At 40.0% G+C, this 25142-nt stretch overlaps 1 protein-coding gene across 4 annotated transcripts in view; it reads left to right on the forward strand.

The window, feature by feature from the left end:
* The first annotated feature begins 259 nt into the window (after positions 1 to 259).
* The window catches only part of grid2 (glutamate receptor, ionotropic, delta 2), a 558936-nt gene continuing 534053 nt past the window's right edge, over positions 260 to 25142 (forward strand). For 2 of the 4 annotated variants that reach the window (XM_004547246.6, XM_076890935.1), the window contains exon 1: positions 261 to 1434. In XM_004547246.6, the coding sequence (XP_004547303.1) occupies positions 1347 to 1434 (88 nt within the window). In that variant the 5' untranslated portion in view covers positions 261 to 1346. Of the gene's footprint in view, positions 1435 to 25142 lie in introns of all 4 variants that reach the window. The other 2 variants (XM_004547245.5, XM_004547244.5) reach the window with 2 other exon arrangements.

Below are 25142 nucleotides of genomic sequence, written 5' to 3' on the forward strand. Positions count from 1 at the left end.
GAGACGGATAACCTCATACAGCACAGAAACTGGCATCCCCATCACCACCTCCTGTTGTACAAGGGGGTTAGCTATCAACGGCTGAGTGAAGTGCCCGTGGCAGAGCAGATTACCCCTCTCCTCATCTGTCTGTCTCTTCGTTAGACTCCCCTCTGCATCCCCCGCCCTCCCTGATATTCACATTTCATCTGTCTTTCACCAAGGTAATTCCAGACAGTAGATGCGCGCCCCGGCTGGCAACTGCTGCTGCTCACAGTTGCTGCCGCTTCTTTCTCTTTATCTCTCTCCTGGGTCTCCTCCTCTCTTTCTTTCTCTCTCTCTCACTCTCTCTCTTCACTCCAACCCCACCCCTCTCTCTTCCCCCCCACCCCTCACGGACGCAGCATACCTCCTCTTTACCAGCCACCGCGCGTGCTGCTGGGGCCGACGCTAACACCCGCATACGGAGTGCGGACCGCGGGAGTGTCGCTGCGCGCACCCTCGGTTAATTTTTCTCCTGGTAGCCCAGCCTACGTTTCCCCCCTCCTGGCGAAGAAAATAATAGTGGCTTTTGGAGCTCTCTATACTATACGTGTTAGAGCCCCCTCCTCTTTCTCTCTCATCTCTTCAGGAAGCTACAGATAATTCCGGAATATGGTACCTCTCCGTGTTAATGCCATGTGACAAGGCTTTTCATCATTTCTTGTATTGACTGTCAAAAGTCGCTGCTGGGTTTTGTCAAGGTGCTCTGCCTGTTGTGGTGGTTAAACGGTGGCTAGGTGAAGGAACAATAAAAAGACAGCCTTTGGGATAAATGGAAGTTTTGGCCGTTGGCTTGCTCCGTTGAGGCTGCTGCTGCTGCTGCTGGTGGTTTGGTGATTGGTGCAGGGGGAAACTGCGTCGCCAGGTCTGAGAGGCTGGGGATCTCGAGTCATTATAACAGAACCTGCTTTTCAAGATAACAAGGTTTCCTCTCACGTTATCAAATGATTACAGATTTATTCCTTTAAATGAGCTGCCACAACCTCCAGCCCGTCAGCTCGTTTTAACGCGTCGGCGTTTGGATGCGGTTTGTTTTCTCCACGGCTCAACGTCTCTACTCGTCCAGAACATGATTTAATGTTGGGAGGAATTTCAACAGGGCACCAGTCTATGACTACCCAGGAATCTCTTCCTCTTTTCATCTACAGGCAAGCATTACACTCTCAAGAGAACACATAAAGACAGAGATCACCGGGAATTTCCTTCACCACCTTACAGATGGACTAAAAAAGGAAGCTTCTGTTTTCGGGATTTTAACTCAGTTTGCTCTCGCGCAGAGAGCTGTAGTTTTTCTCGGTTTCTGGGGGAAAATATTTCTGGACATAATGAAAGTTATATCGGCTGTGTTGCTCGTTGCCGTTTTTTGGAGCCAGGAGTGGAAGTCGACACTCTCGGATTCAATCATTCACATCGGTAAGTTACTGCGCTTTTCCTCCTCTAAATCGCAGCCAGAACGAGACTCTCTGTGAGTCTCTCAGGAAACAGACGGGATGTTTCAGCCTTGCTATGCGCGGTGCTTCTTAAATCACAGCGTCGCTGGCGATATCTTTGGCGCACTGTGGCATAAAGTGGAGTTCTTTGTTAATGAACTCAGTGCATTCAGGATGTAGACAATATATTTCAAATGGATTTCAGTGCGAATATTTGTGAATTTTAGCCTTTTGTTCCACAGCTAAAATGATGACCTGGAGATATGCTATGCGTCATACAAATGAAGTTTGCGTTAGTGCTGAGGGCATTACTGAAAATCAGTTGCATTTATAAACCCATTTTCTGTTTAGTCTACCCATAGTGGGTTTGTTATATATGTATATATATATATATATATATATATATATATATATATATATATATATATATATAGTTGGGGCATATATTAACACATACATTAAAGGCGGACAATTTTCAGAAAAGAGTCTACCCTTAGAGTGCAGCGTTTGTCTTGCTTTGAGCACAGCGTGCGCGGAAAACAGGTGGTTTTGGATGGCGTGATGTTGCCCTGCGTGTCAGAGAGATTATCCTGGCTGGTAGGAAATTTTCCACTTATAGATTTTCCTGGAGCACGGGGCACTGTCACCTTTCTTTCGCGAGCTACTGCAGTGTCAAGAGGAAAAGAAAAGGTTTTGTCTGCCCTTATGTCTTTTCTGCCCTCCACCACCACCCGTGTAGCATGGCACTGTTGCGTTGAGAGTGATTTCCAAATCAAGGAGCATACACTTTGAGTCGATGTAGCAGCACCTCCGGCTCCTATAGGTTGGGGAGAGAGTGGGAGGGGGAGAGAAAGAGAGAGAGGGCGAGAGAGGGAGGGGGAGAGTTGACAGTGGAGAGCGTGCCTTGCAGGATGAGATGAGGACGCGAGGTGGTGGTGGGCACACATATTCGATGCACAACTCGGTGGCCTCGAAAATGCGATAGACCAGAGCGAGAGAGAGCATACACATGCAAAAAGATAAGCATCTGTCCACTTTTTATTTAACTCGAAGTGCATGGTCAAGATCACATCCAGATCCATTGACACACACACCTTTGGAAAACTGCTTACTCTATGTTAGGCCATCTGTTTATGCCTGAGTGTGACTTCTATACTGTGTGACTCTTGCTTCAATATAGAGCCCAAATAAATTACCAGTTTATATGGGTTTAAAAAAATGCTTTTATGTCATAAGTGCTGAGGTCAATGGGTTTTGATCTTACGAATGATATTGTACCAGTATTGTACCAAAATATAGTAAAAAGCAATTTTCCTCTGTGTTATGGCCATTCATAAGAAAATAATCACAGAGTGTGTTCTTTTTTTTCTAATTAATCAAACACACACACACACACACACACACACACACACACACACACACACACACACACACACACACACACACACACACACACTTAAAACCATCTATCTCACAGTATTATGCTGCCAAGGAGGGAAGACCCTGATCCATTTAAACCCTAGTGATTTACAGCGCTGATCCCAGGCCAGGTTTGTGGCTAACTGAGTGCAGTTTCCAAAATCACTGGTTGAGTTCGAGGTCCTTTCTGGGCCATGGACCAAGCAGATGCTCCACATTAGAACTACAACAGCAGTATGGCAAAACGAATGGGATTTGTCTTGTCGACAGCAAATGCATATTCTAGTAATTTGCAGAGAATGGAACCTGCCAATACTGAGTATAGTTTGCTCAGTAGATCAAAAACCTCCCTTTTGTTTCTGATTTAAATTTAGTTTTACATAAATTTGAGTGCTGTAAAGTCAGTAAAGTGCACAGAAGCTTAGTTGGGGTTGTGTGCTGTGGTTCCTGCCCTGTGCAGGTGGCAGCAGTTAGGCAGCTCATCCCCATGAGTGATGGTTTGATCACAGCAGCAGGTTCATGTTCTGCAAGTGTCTCACAGCAAGAGTTCAAATTTTTACCTGCTTGCTGACTGTAAGTTTCTTCAGATAAGAGTGCTAGCAACGTGCTTAAATCAGAGACATTTTCAGGCTCACCATAAACAAGACAGATCAAATTTGGGTAACTACACTTGTCAGCCACTGGAACTGTAGCTGGCAAGAACCTGCTGTTCTCTGTTCTTCATATATTTCAGACATGGTGTCAAATTTTCATTGTCTTCTTGGAATAAACTCTAGCCAATCATTTTTAAACCCAGTGTTTTACAACTGGCATGCGAAACCCAGTCATTTGCTTACGTATTACCCTTTAAATCTTTCTGAGAATGGGATTTGGTTAGTTGTTAAAATCTGCATTTTTTGCAGATGAAGTTTCTGCAAAACTGCAAAAATTCAACAAATCCAAACTGTAAACTAAACAGATAAATAGATGTAGATAGACCGGCCCCCGACTGGGAATTTCGACATATATATATATATATATATGTATATATATATATATATATATATATATATATATATATAGATATATAGATATATATAGATATATATATATATATATATATATATATATATATATATATATATATATATATAGATATATATATAGATATATATATATATATATAGATATATGTTTGTATAAGATGGTGTAAACAAAGAATGCTTTCAAAAATGGATGTGTTAATCATTTATTTTCATCAATCAACAAAATGCAGCGAATGAACAAAAGAAAAATCTAAATCAAATCAATATTTGGTGTGACCACCCTTTGACTTCAAAACAGCATCATTTCTTCTAGGTACACTTGCACATAGTTTTTTGAAGAAACCCGGCGGGTAGGTTGTTCCTAGTATCTTGGGGAAATAACCACAGGTCTTCTGAGGCTGTATGCTTCCTCACATCCTTCTGTCTTTTCATGTAATCCCAGACACACTTGATGATGTTGAGATCAGGGCTCTGTGGGGGCCATACCATCACGACCAGTACTTCTTGTCCTTCTTTACACTGAAGATAGCTCTTAATGACTTTGGCTGTATGTCTGGGGTCATTGTCATTGCAGAATACATTTGGGACCAATAAACAATCATTTATATTTCTCAAAGCGTTCTTTGTTTACAGCATTTTTTCACAGTTGCTTACAACTTTTGCACAGCAACTTTTGCACAGCAGGGAACAAAGTTAGGGGAATAACTCCAGCTTTTAGTATGTTAAATCTACAATACAGTGGAAACCTGGGCAAGAAATGCTTTGAAATTAGCAGAACTGTGCAGTCTGTTATGGGCTGTTATTTCAGTTGGGTACAAGCTTATCTATGTATGCGTTTATGGAAGAAGGTTCAGTGCAGATGGTTAGCTGGGCAGTGTGATTTCTTGCTCAATCTCCTGTCCACCTAGTTTATTTATTTATTTCCCTACTAGATACTAGTACTTTCAATCACAGCTAAAAGTTAGAAACACAAAATGATACTCTTCCTCTCTCGCTCATAGTTTTCTTTTCTCTAAAATATCCATCCTCATCCTCACTTTTACAGCAGATCTTGGAAACGGTACATAAGCAAGGGTATGGAATTAGAAGACACAAGGTGCATTGTGATTTGATCTGTAACTCACAGAAGGTGGTACTATTTTAAGTAGAGGCCAATAGTGGAGATACTTTCTCTCGCCGTCGCTCTATCTCGGCTTGTGTGAGTCCACGTGTGTGTGTTTGTGTGTGTGCGTGTGTGTGTGTGTGTATCTTATTGACTTAGGTCAACATGAAAAATAAAAAAGTAGTATGCCCACCGGGTGCATCACGTTGACATGTCAGAAGTAATCCCTCTTTAATCTCTTTGTTGCTGTTGAAGATGGAATGAGGGGAAGAGGTGGAAAACTAGACATGCAAGGGGAGATGCATATCAAATAGAGAAAAAGAGGAAGACAGAGAGTAAAAAAGCACCAACCATTCATCACATACCATTCAGCTGTCTAATCTGAGAACCTGTTGGTCTGTAACTGACTTGCCGTTATTTGGGTGATATTTGCAGGAGTGACCGGCAGATGTTTTCATCTTGCTCTATCCAGGCATTAAATGTGATTGAGCTGCAAGGGGAGCTGGCACTACTGCTTTGCCAGTCTCTCTTTTTTTCACTCTGTCTCTCTCCCATTTTGTCTCTCTAATGATCAGCATGCAGAGGGAAAGGGGGGGGGGGGGGGGGGGCAGTCCGCTTGCCTCTTGGCCCTCACTGCATCGTGTTCTGCATGGCAATGTCTCTTTGCTTTATGATGGCAGTTCATATTGGTTCTTCATGTGTGTGTTAGGGAATGAGAGAGACCGGTCTGGTATATATGTATAATATATATGTATATATATATTTTGATGCCACTGGAGTCTTTAAAAAACTCTGAACCTTCCCAGTTCATTTATCTGTGGTGCTTAATTAAAATCATGTATTTCCAGTGCTGAATACTGAAAGGTCAACCCACAGCATTTATCTAAAACTTCAGTAAATAGCTGACAGTTCTCAGTGTTATCATTGTATTCCGGCTATGTAAGCAAACATGCAAACACTTCAACCTCGTGACCTTTACCAGAGAAGCACATTTGTATTCTTTGGTGATTTATTCAGCCAAATTAAGTCCTCACTGTGGTGTCACTGAATTTTAGCCACGCAGTGTGTCAGAGTGCATCCACTGGTACATCAAGCATTAGAGACGAGTCAAAGATGCTGGCTTCTTTCCCTTGTCTGTGAGCCTGGTTCATCCCGGTTCAAACGATGTCTTGCACAGTTACCTTTCTCTGTCTCTCAGCACGATCACCATTCATAGCACTTTCAGTGCTGTTTATGTTTTTCACTTAGTCTGAGGCTACAGGTTGTTATTATAGTATATTATATTATTATCATTTTTAGTGATAGTGTAGTTGCTTACATTTGCCTAGTGAGCAAAAGATCCTCAATTCAATCCTGGACGGAGACACAAATCACATAGATGTTATGTCAGAAAAGGCATCTGGCATAAAAATCTGCCAAGTCAAATATGTGGAGCTACCCACTGTGGCGTCCTCTTCTGAATAAGGGAGCAGCCAAAAGTTGCTTTTGTTTTATTAAGTATTTGATGTCTTTTTGGTTTCAAATTTTTTTTTTGCAAAAAGTGAAATATTTGTATAGTAGAAATTTTGAAACAGAAACCATTTTCATGAGGGCAACACTGCTGAGGTTCCTCGTAGCTGCCAGCAGGAATGCCATGTAAAACAATTTTTTGCACTGTTTTTCGACATGCTTGGCAGTGAGGTTGTTAGAGTCGTACCGAGGAACTTGGAACAACTCTGCTTCGGAGGCTGCGTCTGTACCTTCTGTGATCCCAGGCTGACTCACTGATGTCGATCACACACTTCCCTGATGGCGCTGGTTTATGGGTAAGGATCTTAGCTTCTAATGTGCTGCTGACAACCAGCCCATGTGTTGCTAAAACTGGGCCAAAGACTGTGACCACAGATATTTTAGGTCCACTGAGATTCATTTGACACGGCTTAGTTGTTCTGTACTGTAGCTTAGCATGGGTTCTTTGACTACCCACTACCATGTACTAAATGATACAGATTCACGTCCTATATTGGTGAATGGCTCCTGGGATTCGTATTTAACATAGTTGCATTCTTACATCTTACACATCATGGTAGCTTCTCATGTTATTTAATACAGACAAATATCCAGAAACATAGAGCATTAATTTGTTAAAAAAAAAAAACCCTGTTTCAGTCAGTTATCACAGACTTGGTAAAGATAAAGCAGGCAAGCAGAAAAAAAGGTTATAAAGTGACGAGTGAGAGAATTGACTTCGAGATTATTGGATCTTTGCAACGCTTGAACACGGGGGGCTCAGTCCTTTCATACTGTTGAGAAAGAGAAGAATTTCTGTCATTTGGATGGGACGAGTTGAAAGACCAAATGAGAGGTTTCCATTATTTACAGGGTTTAGAAATTGGGGTGGCATGTCCTGGTTTTTCCTTTCACTTTGGTGCTATTCCGGTCTTTTCCTTGGAGAAGGATTTCTAAACATCTCAGTTTGTGTGAATGGCTGTTCTTGTCTGGTTTTGTCTCCAAGTTTCACAGCTGTCAACACCGCTTCCTTTTTGAAACTGTCCTTTTCTGTTTGTGTGTGCACACATATATTTAAATCTGAATGTATGCACCAATTCAGCAGGGTGGGCGCTTGGCAGCGTGTGTTAAACGCTTCATCTCTTTTGAGTTTTATGTCTGAGTGTTGACAGATGTGCTGGTCTGTGCTATCTTTGACTTGAAAGATTTAGCGCCTCATATTTCTTAGTGCATGAACAATAGTGGGGGTTTTTTCTCCTTTTTGTTTTGTATGTGAATATGATTCACTGAGGTTCAAATTGTTTGTCTGGTTTCTGTATGTTTGCGGTGTGGTATTTGGGACTGTTATGTATCTTCTTGTAAAGGAAAGAGACAGACAGTGGCAGCTGCTCTGACGTCTGTACCTGGTCACTGAGGCAGAACCCTTAACCAGGCAGAGAGAGAAATTGAGAATGTGTGTGTGTGTTTCTGAAGTTGAGATGAAGTGACAGGTAACTGTGAGAAGAAGTATGATTGCTTGTCTGAGGTTGACTGCAGATGCAGGCGAGGGTAGACTGGCCTGCCCTGCTGAAGGTGCTTCATCTCACTGTATCAGTCAGAATACAGGTAGAATGGACCAGATGGGTTGGGAAGGACTAGTACAACACAGGCCCTTGTTCCCGGATGATTGTATTGTGCGTTTATGCAGTTGGCACACGCTTAATGTCATCTGAGGACAAAAACTTTTGTTGCAAGTGTCAGCTTGCTTTTTGCGTAGATTGATTTAAACCACTTCTGGCAGCACAGAATGCATGAAGAATCCACACAAAAAATATAAAAAATGTAAAGGCGTGCCTTTGTGGCTCTGTGCTCTTAATATTGTGTTCTCAATGAAATATTTTCAGAAGCTAGCTGATTTTAGAGACTGTGCAGTGACTAGAAGTTACTCACATGGTAGAAATAACTGAATAACTATTCCTTAAAGCGAATATGTAATCAGCCAACCACATCACAGAAACCCAGTGCATTTAGGCTTGTAGACATGGTTAAGATGTATTCCTGTATTTCAAACTGAACATCAGAATGAGAATGAAAGCTAATTTAAATGATGTTGAACTTGGCATGGTTGTTGGTGCCTTGCAGGCTGGTTGGTCTCAGTATTCCACAAACTTCTGACCTACTGAGATTTTTCTGCAGAAGCATCTATAAGGTTTATAAAAAACAGAAAAAAAATCCAGTGAGCAGCAGTTCTCTGGATGAAAATACCTTGTTGATGTCAGGTCAGAATAGAGTAGCCATACTGCTTGTAGCTGATGAGAGCAACAGTAAATCAAATAACCACTCGTTACAACCAAGTTATGTAGAAGAACACTTCTGAATGGAAGCCATGTTTTCCATTCAGATGGAAACCAATTTTTCCATGCTAGACACCTTGAAGCAGATGGACTACAGCAACAGTACACCTAAGAACAGTTAACTGAGGCTACATTTCACACAGGCTCACCAAAATTAGACAACAGAAGAATGGAAAAACTTTGTCTGGTCTAATGAGTCTTCATTTCTGCTGCAACATTCATATGGTAGAGCCAGAATTTGATGTAAACAACATGAAAGCATGGATTCATCCTGCCTTGCATCAATGGTTCAGGCTGCTGGTAGTGTAATGGTGTAGGCGATATTGGTAAATGGAGTGGTTTTTATATAGTGCTTTACTACTTGAGCATTCAAAGCGGTTTATACCACATTCATTCATTCACACCCATTAATATGAGCACTTTTTGTCCACACATAAGTGCTTTCTATCTAACATTCACACACACTGGTATTGTGATGAATGCATTAGAGAGCAACTTGGGGTTCAGTATCTTTCCTAAGGATACTTGGATCATCTAAATCCTTGGATTGAACCACCAACCATCCTGCTCCAGATGACCTGCTTTACCGCCTGAACTACAGTCACCCCACTGGGGATACTGGACCTCACAACACCAATTCAGCATCATTTAAACACCATCTCCTACACCTGTATTGTTCCTGACCATGTCCATACCTTTATGATTACAGTGTACCCATCTTCTGATGACTGCTTCCAACAGGTTAACTCACCATGTCACAAAGCTCAAATCATCTGCTTTCTTGAAAATAGCAATGAGTTCACTGTACTCAAATGGCCATCACAGTCATTAGATCTCAATCAAATAGGGCACCTTTGGGAAGTGGAAGAAGGGGAGATTCACATCATGGGTGTGGAGGAGACAAAGCTGCAGCAGCTGTGGGATGCTATCGTATCAATAAGATACGATAGCATCACAATCTGAGGGATGATTCCAGGACCTATATATAGTACAAGGGTCCAACCCTGTACCAACAAGGTGTCCGTAATAAAGTGTTTGTAGAGTGTATGGGAAACCTTATTATAATAAATACTAGTGGGACTGTCAGCTTTATGTGTGTGTGTTTGTGAGTGTGCAGTTGCACATTTCTGTTGCATGTACTATATGACATATATACTATATGTGGGTGTCCTTGCGTGTTATTCATCCCTTTTGTTCCTCTTACGTCCTTGTAGCTGTGTGAATATTTACAGCTGCCCTCTCCTTCCTTCCTCTCTCTTTTTCGTGGTTTTTCACGGTCTTGTTCACCGTCTCTGCTGACACAAATGCTGTTTTAGTCTTCCAGTTATCTGCACTGTGTCTCACAGGGGTACAAGGTTCCCTGAATGTGCAGAAAATATGTTTTTGCATGTGTACAACATTTGTGTGAGTGTCTCAGGCACACTTGTGTGTGAGCATGCGAGCACGCATTAGTCGGTGTGCATATTGTCTGAGCTTGCATGCAAGTAATAGTGGTCATTTGTAAGCACACGTCCTGACCACAATCTGTGTGTTTGGCCACATATTCAGCATGGGTGTTTGTTCACGCATCTTTGTGCAAGCGTGTCTGTGTGAGTGCCAACATTATTAGTTTCTTTTTTCAAAAATATTTCCTCCACATCAAATTATGGAGTGGCAATCTAAAGACAAAGTAAACATGACATTTGGAAGTTTGTTCTGCATTGTGCACACACGCAGATACACTAACACATGTGGCCCAGTATACGCATGCGAAGAAGGACAAATTGGCAAGGGAAAATACCCCAGCAAAAAATCTTGACAGTTACATTTATAACACTTTGAAATCCAAAGAGCATTGCCTGCATCGTCCCTTTATGCTCTGTCTTTGCTTCATGCATTTGTGAATGATTCACTGAACAGTGACGCATGGAGATGATCGGTCACGAACTCTATTGTACTAGAGCTGCACAAATCTGATCACATGCATGTCTTGTAGTGTGCTTTCTGCTTACTTTCAGTTTCACACTTTTACTGGTAATTTTCACAACTCTCTCACAATGATCCTTTTCTTATTTTCGGTGAGAAGTAGTTAATTTCCACGTTGCGGAGGAAAAAAATATTTATTACACGATCCTGTCGGCGCGGCCCTTTTCAGATTTATTGATTTACTTTGAGAGCTCAAAAGAATATTTAAGAATCCTTTTTTTAGCTGTTCTTTGGACTGCTTTGCAGAAATGCAAACACAATACTTAACGTGTGACCTGTGCAACATCAAACACACAGACGCACATCAGCACACACACTCAGATGCTCACAAAATGAAAACAGTACATAAGCAGTAGTAGCTTTTACCTGATAGCGGAGGAAGAAAAACTTGTATTACTGTTGGACTCATTTCTGTTTCTCAGTGAATAACACAGTGAGACTTCACCCCTGACTTGGCCTCTGCTCCCACCTCAGTCTTTGTCTGGAGTCATATTCTCTGTGATATAATATTTCATATCTGTACCTGTGCTGTATGTATGTATATATATATATATATATATATATATATATATATATATATATATATATATATATATATATATATATATATATATACATATATATATATATATATACATATATATTAGGGGTGCAACGATACACAAAATTCTCGGTTCGGTTCGATACTTTGGTGTCACGGTTCGATATTTTTTCGATACAAAAAATTTTTCATGCATTTTTAATTTGTCATTTATTAAAATTATAAATATATATTTTAACTCAAAAGTACAGTTTTTAAATTTAACCCTAACCCTTGTGCGTGTTTTTTATTTTGACAGCGAATGCGCACCTGCGGACCACTTATGTGCAGCCCTGGTTATTTAGCTCGTCATATTGCAGCCACAGAAATTCTTTTGTCCATGAAACCATAAAGCTGCACTTTCTTTTTGCCTTATAGTCTGATTTGTCATAACTTCTCCGTTTTGTGGTAAGCTTTTCTTTGGCCGTCACTTCTTCACCCTGACCTGTCTTATTTGGCTCAGCAGAACTGAAATGCTTTTACACGCGCACTCACATAAGCTCAGCGATTCTCTGCGCGATCAACCTCTCACATGTTTAAGCTTGCTGCGTCATGTTTGCATAGTAAGCTAACGATTAATAAGACGATGTCAGAGGAATTGGTGCACAAATTATCATCACTCACAGATCAGTGCTGTCGCTCTCTATACACAGTTCGCACGATTGCAAAGTGAAAGCAAAAAAACAAGCGCAAATTCAAACGCGACTTCAATATGTCACATATTGACAGTGGATCACCGATGCCAATGACATAATTACCCAGCTACATTTCTGAAAGAATGCAAAAGCATTGACATATATTTTTCCTACAATAGCCCGACGGGCAGGGAAGAGATAGATTTTGGTAGCCCGACTGAAAAAATCGCTAGCTCCGGGACGTCGGGCTAGCGATATTGCGAGCCCTGTATCTGATTGAGGAATCACTCATCTTTGGAAAAGAGAGTTTATTACAGAGAAATGGCTCTTTCCAAAATAAAAGCTATACTATCCGCTTCTTCTGGGCTATATTCTCAGCAGCATAAGGAGAATCATGTGCTAACAGCTGTCTAAATGACTCGGCTAAAGTTAGTAGCATGCTTGCTTTTTTTTGTCTGCTTCCACTTGTCTTTGCACTAGGATGATGTCGGCGTAAATGTGCAGTCATATTCGTTGTGTTCCCACTAGTGCTTTCAGGTTAATCTCGTTGAAATGACCTTAACGCCACAACACGGCAAGTCTCCGTTAACGAGCTACCGCCGATCGCTCCGTGCATGGGGCTAGACGGCCAACACGTTAACGAGCTAACTGCGCTAACACACTAGTTCACACCAATGTAATTGAGCATTGCATGGCACATCCAACATACTGTTTTACTTTAGTCCATGACTCGCTTACCTTCAGGGTCATACGTCACATGAAAACCAAAATAATTCCAAACGCCAGATCTGAATGAGGGTGGGGGAGGTGCCCTGCGCTCTTCCTTCTGACGATGCTGTCTGTGTTGAGCGCTCAGTGGATCTGCGCTGGACAGTGCAGCCTAGGCGGAGTAGTCGAACGCAGATTCACTGAGCGCTCAACACAGACAGCATCGTCAGAAGGAAAATTGATAAAATAAATTACAAATGTTGTATTGTTCGATACATATGCGTACCGAACCGAAAGCACTGTATCGAACGGTTCAATATCGATACGAATATCGTTGCACCCCTAATATATATATATGTATACATATACATATATATATACATATATATACATATATATACATATATATATGTATATATATATATATATATATATATGTATATATATATATATATATATGTATATATATACATATACATATACATATATATATACATATAGGCAGCAGAAACCCAAGAAAGAGGAGGGAGACGAGGAACCATCATGGAAGGACAGGCCCCTGCACGGTATGTACCACCGGCAGATAGAGGAGGTGGCTGATATCCAGAAATCCTACCAGTGGCTGGACAAAGCTGGACTGAAAGACAGCACAGAGGCACTAATCATGGCAGCACAAGAACAAGCTCTGAGTACAAGATCCATAGAGGCTGGGGTCTATCACACCAGGCAAGACCCCAGGTGCAGGCTGTGTAAAGATGCCCCAGAGACAATCCAGCACATAACAGCAGGGTGCAAGATGCTAGCAGGCAAGGCATACATGGAACGCCATAACCAAGTGGCCGGCATAGTGTACAGGAACATCTGTGCCGAGTATAACCTAGAAGTCCCGAGGTCAAAATGGGAGATGCCCCCAAGGGTGGTGGAGAATGACCGAGCTAAGATCCTGTGGGACTTCCAGATACAGACGGACAAAATGGTGGTGGCTAACCAACCGGACATAGTGGTGGTAGACAAACAGAAGAAGACGGCCGTAGTGATCGATGTAGCGGTTCCGAATGACAGCAATATCAGGAAGAAGGAACACGAGAAGCTGGAGAAATACCAAGGGCTCAGAGAAGAGCTCGAGAGGATGTGGAGGGTGAAGGTAACGGTGGTCCCCGTGGTAATCGGAGCACTAGGTGCGGTGACTCCCAAGCTAGGCGAGTGGCTCCAGCAGATCCCGGGAATAACATCGGAGATCTCTGTCCAGAAGAGCGCAGTCCTGGGAACAGCTAAGATACTGCGCAGGACCCTCAAGCTCCCAGGCCTCTGGTAGAGGACCCGAGCTTGAAGGATAAACCGCCCGCAGGGGCGTGCTGGGTGTTTATACATACATATATATACATATATATATATATATATATACGGCTCCTCTCCTCTTTCCCCATTTTACCTCCCTCCGTTGTTCTCCCCTCTCCCTCCCTGTCTCCCCCTTAGTGCTTAAAATGCTGTCAGCGATTACAGAAATAGACATTGGAACTGAGAGGTGTTAGACACTTTGCTAATCACTGTCATGGAATTGTAATGTGCTGTTTGTTTGTCTGACACACTTGGCAACACGTCACAACGCTGCCTGCGTGTGCCCATCTGGATTGTAGCGTTCACTATAGTGTTCCTTAATGCTCTGAAAAAGAAATTCCCACAAATTCAAAGGGAGACAACAGCGAGAGCAGATATTTGCACACAGTTTGTTATGTTTGGTAAATTATTTCATCTTCTTGCAGTCATGGAGGAATTTACGACTTTTGTTCTTACCGATATGGAAAAGAAATAGTAAAAACTTATAAAACGCTTGCATAAGATGTGGCCTACTTCATATAGTGAATCATATAAGGCTTATATGATTTACTCATGAAGGTGGCCACTTTCTCATTACTTTCATATATTGTTTTAGTAAAGTATCCAAAACATACAAGTTTCATTTATATAATTTTTCAAGGGATCTTATATCTGTTTTCACTCTTGTATGCTTTTCATACAAGTTTCACACAAGACAGATACAAACTTTATAAGATTTATATATATCTTTTCCATATGGGTAAGGCCATCATTGTTTCTCATATGCCACAACTTACTGTGGTAGACAGTAAGTTGTGATTTAACATCGTAAATCTGAGCTGAGCTCTTTATAGGATAAAGTTTCCTAAACATGCTCCATTTGTGCTGTTAAGGTGTTGTACCTCATATCAGATTCAACAAAGCCACATGTGGACTCTTCATTGTTGGAGTAGCGCCCCCTGCCTCTACCCTAAGTGCTGCAATGCACAGAAAAACCCCTCCCCCAGTTATTTCTGAAGGGCTGCCTCTGGCTGCCTGGTGCCCTGGCTCCTGTTTTAACTGCTAGTGGGTGCATTTGCTTATGTCTTCTACCGTGTGTTCATAGCTCCCAGTTGGGTTAAACACAGAGGTCAAATTCCTACACAGAGGTGCAGAATTCTTGATTTTATATATATATTTTAAATGTTTACAGTCAAACTATGTGCATCTATGGAGATCAGCACATACTTTGCATTAACACAGATCCGGAGGCTGAAAAGCTGTCCTGTGAAATGATTTATGCAGACGCTCCATGGAGTGCAAACAACATAAGGTAATAATAAATATGCTAGACAGACAGTAACAGCTGTGTTGGTCATTCAAACAGCACTACGTGATGAGAATGTGGCGCTGATCTAACTGCATTAATGCAGCTCCCACTGTTTCTTCTTATTATGCGTGGCGTGTCTCAGAAATGTAATCTACAGCTAATTTTAAATACATATTCCATTATAGTATATAAACATATAGCTCTTGTATCTCTTATTAAATCAACACATGCTTGTCTCTTGGATGCCCCAATGTGGCATAAGTCACAGCCTCATAATGGTTTACAAATTTGTATCCTTAAGCAAGTCAAGTAAACTTCATTCTTATTTACAGTAATGAATGCCACAGGGACTTCTAGCGAGGAAGCAAGCATATTGATTGTTGTCGCGTTTTGTTTGTTTTTTTGTGCTGATTATGCAGCCACTGTAAAAGTAGCAGCATCCAGATTAAAGTGGTGGAATATTAGGTAGTGCAGGTAGCTCCTGGGAAATGTTTTGCTTTTATATGTGTAAGGATCTTTGAACCTAAGAAAATAACATTCTACACTGCTTGCTTAAGGTTTAAATCATTACTATAGTTTCTATTTCTATTGCTGACATTCTTCAGACTAGAAGAATTGTTCACTCCAGAGCCCAGTGTATGTGATTTTAAAGAGCTGAAGTGTTGAAAAATAAATTAAAGCTGCTTTGGCGGAAATGATTTATTTTTAAAGGATTTCTACAATTTTTATATGTTTATTTATATGACACTGTTCTTTGTGTTCCGGTATTAAAAAAAGAAGCTATGTCCAGATAAAAAAAACTACTAAAAGAAATGTCTTACTTCATTGTACACTCAAGCACAACCACTACTTCGTGCACAGTGAATCTGTTATTGAGACGGCATCATTAGAACCCGTCTGGCTGCAGAGAACCCTTTGGGCTCTCTTTTTCTCACCCTCTATGCTTTTGACTTGCTTTTCTCCTGCTCCTTTGTCTTGCTCTCTATCCTTTGCGCCTCTCTCTCTTGCATTTCCTTTACTCTATGTTCTGTAACCATCTGTTTTAACCACTACCAAAGGAAAAACTCACATTTCTGTGTCCTTTTCATTAAGCCTATATTCTTTTAGTGCCTTCTTTATGTGATGTATATCTAAAGTGTATTCTCCTTGCTACCAGCTTGAGGAATGCATATTACTGGCGTTTCTCAGATAGGATTTTTCATAGTTTCAACAACAATGTTCAATACAGATGTAAAAGTGATGCTACCATCAATACCATCTGAAAATTAAAAAAAAGGTGTTTCGGATGTTTTCAGTCACATTGCCACAGTTGTGTAAACTCAATCACTTAGCTGTGCTTTAACAAATATTCATGAAAGATTGGATTGTTCAGAAGAGCTCACCGAACTTTTGTGTGGTACTGCATAAGGACGCAACCATAACAACAAGTCACTTTAGGAATTTAATGTTGATTTCTTCCCCTCTAGATACTCCACAATTAGGTGTAAGTGGTACAAAGTTTAAGTGCCATGAAGGCAAAGACAATGTAATGTTACAGAGCGAGATCACCAGTGCTTAATAACTGTGGAGTTCCAAACCTCCTCTGGTATTAACATGAACACAAAAACTCTGCCCCAGGTGCTTCACGGCATGAGTTTCTGTGGCCGAGGAGCTCCAGTAGGTGCAACGTGTATAGATAGCCCAGTACTTTTGTCCATGTAGTGTATAATAAGACAGTATTTTTGGTACTTAGATGACATCTACAGCTTTTTTCTATATTTATATACATTTTGAACATTTCATACTGATATTTTAACCCTTAAACCACAGATGTTGAACTCCAGGCCTCAAGGGCCGGTGTCCTGCAGGTTTTAGATGTGTCCTTGATGCAACACAGCTGATTTAAATGTCTAAATTACCTCCTCAACATGTCTTGAAGTTCTCCAGAGTCCTGGTAATGAAGTAATCATTTGATTCAGGTGTGCTGCCCCAGGGTGAGATCTAAAACCTGCAGGACACCGGCCCTCGAGGCCTGGACTTACCCACCCTTGCTAAAAACCCTTTGACTGATAATTGAGCTTAATAATTCACTGCACTGTAGTAACTTTTGTAGCATTGCATTGGAAAAGAAATACTGAGTAATGTTAAAAATGTTATTACAGCATTTTGCTAAAGTTTTGAGTCATCTCTCATTTCTTTTTGTATTTCTTTTCCCAGTAAACCAGACGTTCTTGTCATTTTTTAAAAGTGGTCTTGAAAAATAGCATTTTTCTGAAGGTCTTTCAAAGATTTTCATTGGGCATTGGCTGGTTATTCACCCAGTCCTTGCATTTCAAATTTTTCAGAACAATGTCTTTTTTTTTTGTTTGTTAAGCCACTTAACACGGAGCTATGAAGCATAAAAAAAGCATAAAAAACTCAACGGATGAACAAGTGTTGTGTCTATCTATGACAGAAAACTTGGCAAACAATCAATTATAAATTGTTTCTTTAGGCCGTTTGTTACTAAAGAGACAGGCTGTGTTTCTGCAGCCTGTTGCAATTGTATAATTTGTTGCCACTTCTTTAGCGGAACCTGTGAAAAAAGACAAAGATAACACGGTGTAACAGGTACAATCCCGAAAGGCTGTTAGATAAACTTGACATATCTGAGCATAGTGAACAATGTGTCCTTAAAAAAATTTGTGGAATCTAGACAAGTGGAAGAAAAGAGAAGAAATGGCATGCCACAGAAACATATACAATTTCTTAAGTCATGTCTTTAAGAAATGGGAAAACGCCAACAAAAACCTGACACAGGACCTGAGAGATGCATCTGGTCCTTCAGCTGATCCATCTACTGTTCAGTGATGACTCATCATAAATGGTCTCAGTGGAAGGGTGGCTGTCAAAAAGCCATTCTTAAGGAAGGGAAACAGGGAGAACAGGCTGAAGTATGTCAAATTTAACAAGACCTGGACTGAAAACAGGTGGCAGCAGGTCTTATGGAGTGATGAATCCAAATGTCAGATTTCTGGCTGAGATTGTCATCAGTTTGTACGGAAGAGGTCAGGAGAGAAGTGCAGCAGTCAGTGTCTTCTGCTAACATTTGTAAAGCAGGGTGGAGGCTCTTTGAGGCTGAGGTTTGAGGCTGCATTTCAACCAATGGTGTTGGAAATCATTTTCAAATTAATGGAGTTATGAACACAGAAATGTATCGGTAGATTTGGCTCCACCATGGAATATTATCTGGTTACCATCTGGTTGGGATCTACTTCATTTTTCAGCATGACAATGATCCAATACACACTGTCAATACAGTAAAATCATAGAGCCATCAATTGATCTCCCCAAGCCCGGACATCAATAGTACTGAAACAGTGTCAGGCAACATTCAAAGAAGAGCATTGAATGTCTTCTAAGAATCCTGGAAAACTATTCCCCAAAACTCAAGAAGTAAGAAGAAAGCTTGCAACAGAGAGTTCGGGATGTGTTGAATAATAAAGGAGGTCATACCAAACATTGAATTTGAATCCTACAAACTCTGTTTTTGCCTTGTATGCTGTATTTGTATTGATGGTTTCAATAAATCGCTGCGCAATTTTCACTTTTCACATTGCAAAATATAAAGAAATGAGGACTGACTCAAGACTTTTGTACAGTGCTGTAAATCTCAGCGCAACTTTTTTAGGGAAAGCACTCTAACTTTTGGAGATACAGATACTTCACTGCAACATGTATTTTTGTGAGCGTGGTTTCTCAGTAAATACACGGGTTAAATATAGAAACTAGTAAAAACAGGCTTGAATTTTGCTCCTCTTTACATTTTTGCCTGGAGTGTTCCTAGGAGGGAGCATCCACTTGACTGCAACTTCAGTTGCAGAGAAAGAGTTTAGCCATCTGGGTTGTATTTGCAAGATATATGTTCTTTGAGTGCTTTAAGAACATTGCCATTAATCTTCATCATCAAAAACATGTTAACGACGCCTGGCTGCATTAAATAAGATAAATTTCTTGAGTTTCATCTCAGTTCACACCGAGCCTGCTAATGTTAGCTGACAAAGCTCTGTGGGTGAATTATGAGAAGATTTGTTCCCTCGCTCTGTCTTACAGCGGAGTGTGCACGTCTTTCAGCTCAAATGTTTATGCGATCTGATCAGTCCCTTTATCTTTGTCACCAGGGTACCATTCTGCAGCTTGACTCAGACTCTCTGTTTAATGTAGCATCCAGATGCAGGGAGGATGGTGTCTACAAACAAAGAAGTTCTTAATGGTTATGGAATAGAGAAGTCCTCTTTTGAAGCACTCTTTATAACTGTTGCATTATTTATTACTTCAGTTAGTTGAATGATAACTACACTTTTCTTTTTGATTTAACACAGTGTAGGTCAGGTTTATGTGCATTTTTATTTACTCAAATCTATATTCAACTACTGCCGTTGCACTAATTTGCATTACTTGTATTTTTTGTAATGTCTCGACCCTCCTCTGGCTCGTCCTTGTTAGGATAGTCTCAACAAAATGGGAATTTATAAATTGTGTGTGAAGAATAATCTTGTTTAAGTGTTTATTGCTTCAGGGAAAGCAGTGAACTTCAGTCAAGAACATTTAAGCTTCATGCACCACGAGTTTTGTTGCATTTAACACACTGTAATTCAATTCATACTGTAACTCCATGTTTGGATGAGTAGAATTTGAATGTCTTTATTTTGCTTAATTTCTTGACCCTTTTACACACACTGTGATGTCAGAGGATACATTATTGCTTTACCTTTGTTATTTACAGCCATTATTCACTTGACTGAAAATATCTCTTTGCGGTATTAAATAAAAAGAATTAGAACTGGGTCCTGGTAATCCTTATGCAAATGTCTTATTCAATTACACTGTGGTCCTGAGCATAAGTCTTGTAGCTAAATCTTAAAAAGTTAAGCTGAAAATCCTCTTTAGTCTGAAGGTCCCGGCTCTAATCGTCAGGATATTGTTGTTTTTGGTCCTATTAATTCCACTGATTTCCGGTGACCTCTGTGTACAGGAGAAAATACGAGTGGGCGTCCTTTTATTTATTTATTTTACTTTTTATATGTGTATGCATAGAAAAGCTTGTGGGGAAAGGTCAATCAGATTTGTGCTCCATTTCCAAATTGTCTGGTATTATTTTGAAAACTATAGTGCATGCTCTCACACATACATGGAGAATCTGGCTTACGTACACTCAAATTTAACAGAGTTCAAAGAGCTTAGAACCGGACATGCACAGTAGGACAATGGGCTGTAATTCAGGAAAGGTTTAGTGGTGAGGGGGAGCGCAAGAGTGGATTAGTATGTAACAAGGCTACAAAGACAAGAGTTTAAAGTCAATATTCAGAATTAAAGTGGAATTAACTTTAGACAGCAAAAGTTAGTGCTTAGATATTCCTCGTCTCACTCTTTGTGGATGTTCACAGTTTATTGATGACACAGAGGTTTTTGTGTAGCATGTATTTCATTTGTTTTTTGTTTATCTGTGTGCATGCATGTGACAAGGCTTTAGTTGGATTAGTTTGTCATGTCAACAAATTTCTAGATTTTACATCAACAGAGAGTGATGCAGTACAACAAGACTTATTATGGTATTTTGGAAATGTTAAACCCTCCAGTACTGGCAGGAGAAAGTCAGCGTTAGAGGAAATATAATTTTCAGCTCACAATTTTATTATGAATGCATTTAAAAAAATATGATTAAACAAATCCCAGCTCGGTTAAATAATGTGATTTCTTTATCAGTGTGTCTCTGTATCAATAAATACACATATCAGATTTACAGTACACGCTGCAAGTGGTAAACCTAGGCAGTCAGCTGATAATGTGCACATACAGACACAGACACTCCACTCATATCTCCTGCTGTCCTGTCTAGCTGTGCAGCTCAGCAGCCCAGTGGAATATGAGAACAGACAGTCTTATTTTTTCATCTCCATGTAGTTGCCGAGGGTTATGCACACTGGACAACCATCTAACCCCAGTGCATTACTGTGCAGTCAAGCCAAATCAGGCCTGTGTGCATTCTCTCATATTGTATGTGTGAGTGAGCGCTATAAGGATCATCTCAGTGCACGACATGCTGTACAGTATGCTTGAACGTGTTGGCATATTGCCATATTGTAAAAATGCCATGGTATGCAGCGTGTTTGTGTGCCTGCTTGTACTTATGGAGACTATGTCTGTGAATATACGCAGTACGCTTGGGGAAAAGAGTGTAATGAAAAGAGTGTAATGTGTAATGCGTCTTAATTCTTCAAGTGGAAAAATGACAGCGCTGCTGAAATGTAACATTAAACAGGGGATGTAAGAGATTACATGAAGAGTTGAAAGGGAGCTGACATTATGCATTCCAGTGGGAAGTTTCTAAACAGTGTCCAATTATGTAGCCTGCTTATTTGAAATTATGTTTAAAAGCTCTTCTTACCATAACAGGTTTATTTGATTTACTTTTATTTGCATTCCTTCCAAACTGCCTGAGAGCTGCTGATGCCGCACTATGTATTTTAAACTTTTTATTTTTGACAATAATTAACAGTCAGTACTAGTATTGACCGCCTTCATTCCAGTTTTTGCTAATTACTTGGATACTTGGAAGTGTGTTCCTTTAGATGTAAAATATGGTTATAACACAGATTTTATTTTCTGCACTGGTCTTGATCTTAAATCAGACAATAGAGAAATGTAATTAATGGCTAGAGAGCAATATGCATAATATGCAATACATTCTACTGCACTTTATTAATATAAATGAATGGTTTAATGACTTTAGGGGTAGTTTATATGTAATACCAAGCTGAAGTCAGCTGGTATGTAAGGTTTCTTTGTGTGTTTGATGGCAAAAATCCTAGAATAATGGAGAAAAAAAACGAATCAGGAAATTTTTTAAAAAGTTTTGTGAAAGCTGTTAATTTACAGATGCAGATACCTGTGGTCTGTTGGTGATTTACTCAGTCAACAATCAAGTAGTCAGTACATCCGTTGTGGAGAATGAGGAAGATGTAGTGCCTTTTAGCCGAAATAAGTACATGGTATGCACTTTATTCCAGGGAGGAGCAGCGTGTTTTTGCTGTGGCCTAAAGACATGTGGTTGGATGTTTCTGGTTTATGTGCATGCTTTTTAGGTTATTATGCAATGGATAGTGACTGTAGTCTGAGGGGAATGCCTTTGGCAGAGTGAGACAGGAATGGTAGCGTGCATGCTCTTTTAGCACCACTATCTCACATCAGTTGAGAGTTCATGCCAACTGCCTTAGGTCGAAATCCTCGATGATTTTGTGTCAGTGTTGGGTTAGTAATTTAACTTCAAAGGTGTGATTTCTACTACATTTAGAAGGTGATTTGACATTTCTGAAAGGAAAACAATCTCTTTCCTTTTCTTCATCCTGTCAGATAGCGATAGTGACCTGTAAGCACGGCCATAAGGTTATGACATGAAACGAGGCTGTCATACTAGCGAGTCGGAAACATCTAGCAATAACCTACATTTGGGCAAGTTCTGATTTTCAGGTACATCAATCTGCTAATGTCACCTGTGTGAACTGGAGGTTAAATGCTTAATGCATTAATTATGAATTTATTTGGCACAAAAGCTCTATTTGATTCAGCAAAAAAAAAAAAACCAAAAAAACTTCCTCCATCATCCAGTTTACTACTTGTGAATTGTGACTTAAGTGAAGAAGTATAGTGGCACATTATCGATGCCATAACATCCAGACTACCAGTACCAGTAGATTACATGACTCATGCCCAGTTTGATACCCTGGGATCAGAAAGCACTTTACAGTGATTTTTAGACATCACATGAATTTGATGATAGAAAGTTTCTTTGCAGAAAACCAGGGGAAGGATTAACCAGACTGAACTATCTGGTAAAGCATGAAGGAGAGAATTTCAAAACCTGGTGCTGTACTCACATTCGTGTATTTATTGATCATATCTCAAAACCCTGAAGTGAATGGAGGAGTTTGGTTGAAGGCTTTAAAGCATTAAGCAAAAAAAAATATTGAAGTAACAAAAGTGTATCTGTCTCATGGGCTCATGGTCCAAAGAATACTAGTGGCCTGTTGAAAGAATATTTTGTACAGAGGAACTCAAAGCATTATTTCGGCTCTGACCAAAATCAAAAATGCACCTTTGCATTTGAGTTGTCTCAACTCGTCCATCAAAGAACACCAACTTGACTTTCTGTTTCTCAGTCAGCTTCACTCCTTCGTCAAAATGGACCACTGAGCACAAGACATATGAAAGAGTGAATAAATTAATTATTGAATGAAGCTTAGCATATTTTCTCCTGCCACTGCCTGAATCTACCCCCTTCTTATAGAGGGCTTGATTTATTTTTAAATTTATGGCCGCTAGAACCACTAGAGTGTACAAAACACCAAATCCCATTTAAAATGTATTGCATTTATCTAAAATTCTAAGTTCGAATGGACTGTTACAACTGTTACTCAATGGATGACACATTGTACCCTTAAAAGCTGTTCAGTAACCATAACCAGAAGCAGTATAACACTGCCAGTGACAGAAATTTCATGAGGCCGGACCTTCCCTTCATCTGTCTCGGCAGGACATTAATGGAACCTGATGAGGTGTTGTCAGCTACCTACTTTGCCAAAATACAAGCTGCTGGCGCTTGTCTTGGCATCAGTTGTGATAGGCATGGAAAAAGCCAGCTTGATCTGCCTTATTTTACCACTCATGAGAAATGGTACAGGCGATGTGGGACTGATTCATTATTTTACAATCAAACTTTCTGCTTTTAAATGTCAGACTTTTATTTACAGACACCTGTGCAACAATAGCCTTGATGAGAGTGACAACACTAACATACCTATCCTTTTATTAGGCATAAAGCTATAAAGAATACATCACATCGTGCTCCACAATGAAATATTTAGTTTCATCTCCTCCTCCTTCCAAAGAAAAGAAATAGCAAAATGCAGTTTACTTTATTTTGTAACCACTGCAGCCTTTTTACACTTTTGTATTTACTAATTAGTTTTGGTTTTTTTTAAAAAAAAATTTTTTTTAAGTGTTTATTTATTTTCACAGTTTTCTGATTTCAGTTGTTTTACGTGTTATTGCATGGAGAAAACATGCAGGAGGCAAGCTTTTGGATACTTAGTACAGGTATTACATCAAAAACACAAAACTTTTTCAAAGCAGTTGACTCACACTCTTGTAGCCATCCAAACTCTCAATTAACATCTTCATCAAATCCACATCAGCCTAGCTGTGATACCAAATTTAGCCAAATTGCAAGGTCACAAAATTATTTCAGTTTGTTTTCTTTTTTTTTTTACGGTCTTGTCTTTATTTTTATTTTAGTTGACTGAAATGTTTTTCTCACTTCTGGTTTCAGTTTTTCTAAATATAAAAAAAGGTAGAAAAATGTGCTTTTATATTTCCTCTTGGTCCACACAACGTCTCTGTATAAAATAGGAAATAAACAGAAAGACAAGCAGTGTGGCTGTTTTCAATAACTCCTGTTCTTTGTTATGTCTTCAGGTCTGACAGCACTTTGATGGGGTCAACCTGTGGCACTAGAGAACATGCCTGTCTGTCTCTTTGTAACATTTCTCTAGCTACGCATCTGTTTCCTCCTCCCTGATATTGTGATGAAACACGTCTTTGTTGTTAGTACTCACTCATACAGACTAAATAAATTACACACGGTGATGCACAGTGCATTGTGTCATGGTTTACACAGTAGAACAGGAAGCTCGTCATCTCTTTGCATTAGCTTGATCAAAAGAACTACATTGAAATATTTGGCAGAAGGAAAGCAAACTGAGATTGTTCTTCAAATCCGAGGCCAAATTTTAT

The sequence above is a fragment of the Maylandia zebra genome, linkage group LG12 (genome assembly GCF_041146795.1).
Source record: "Maylandia zebra isolate NMK-2024a linkage group LG12, Mzebra_GT3a, whole genome shotgun sequence".
NCBI lineage: Eukaryota > Metazoa > Chordata > Actinopteri > Cichliformes > Cichlidae > Maylandia > Maylandia zebra.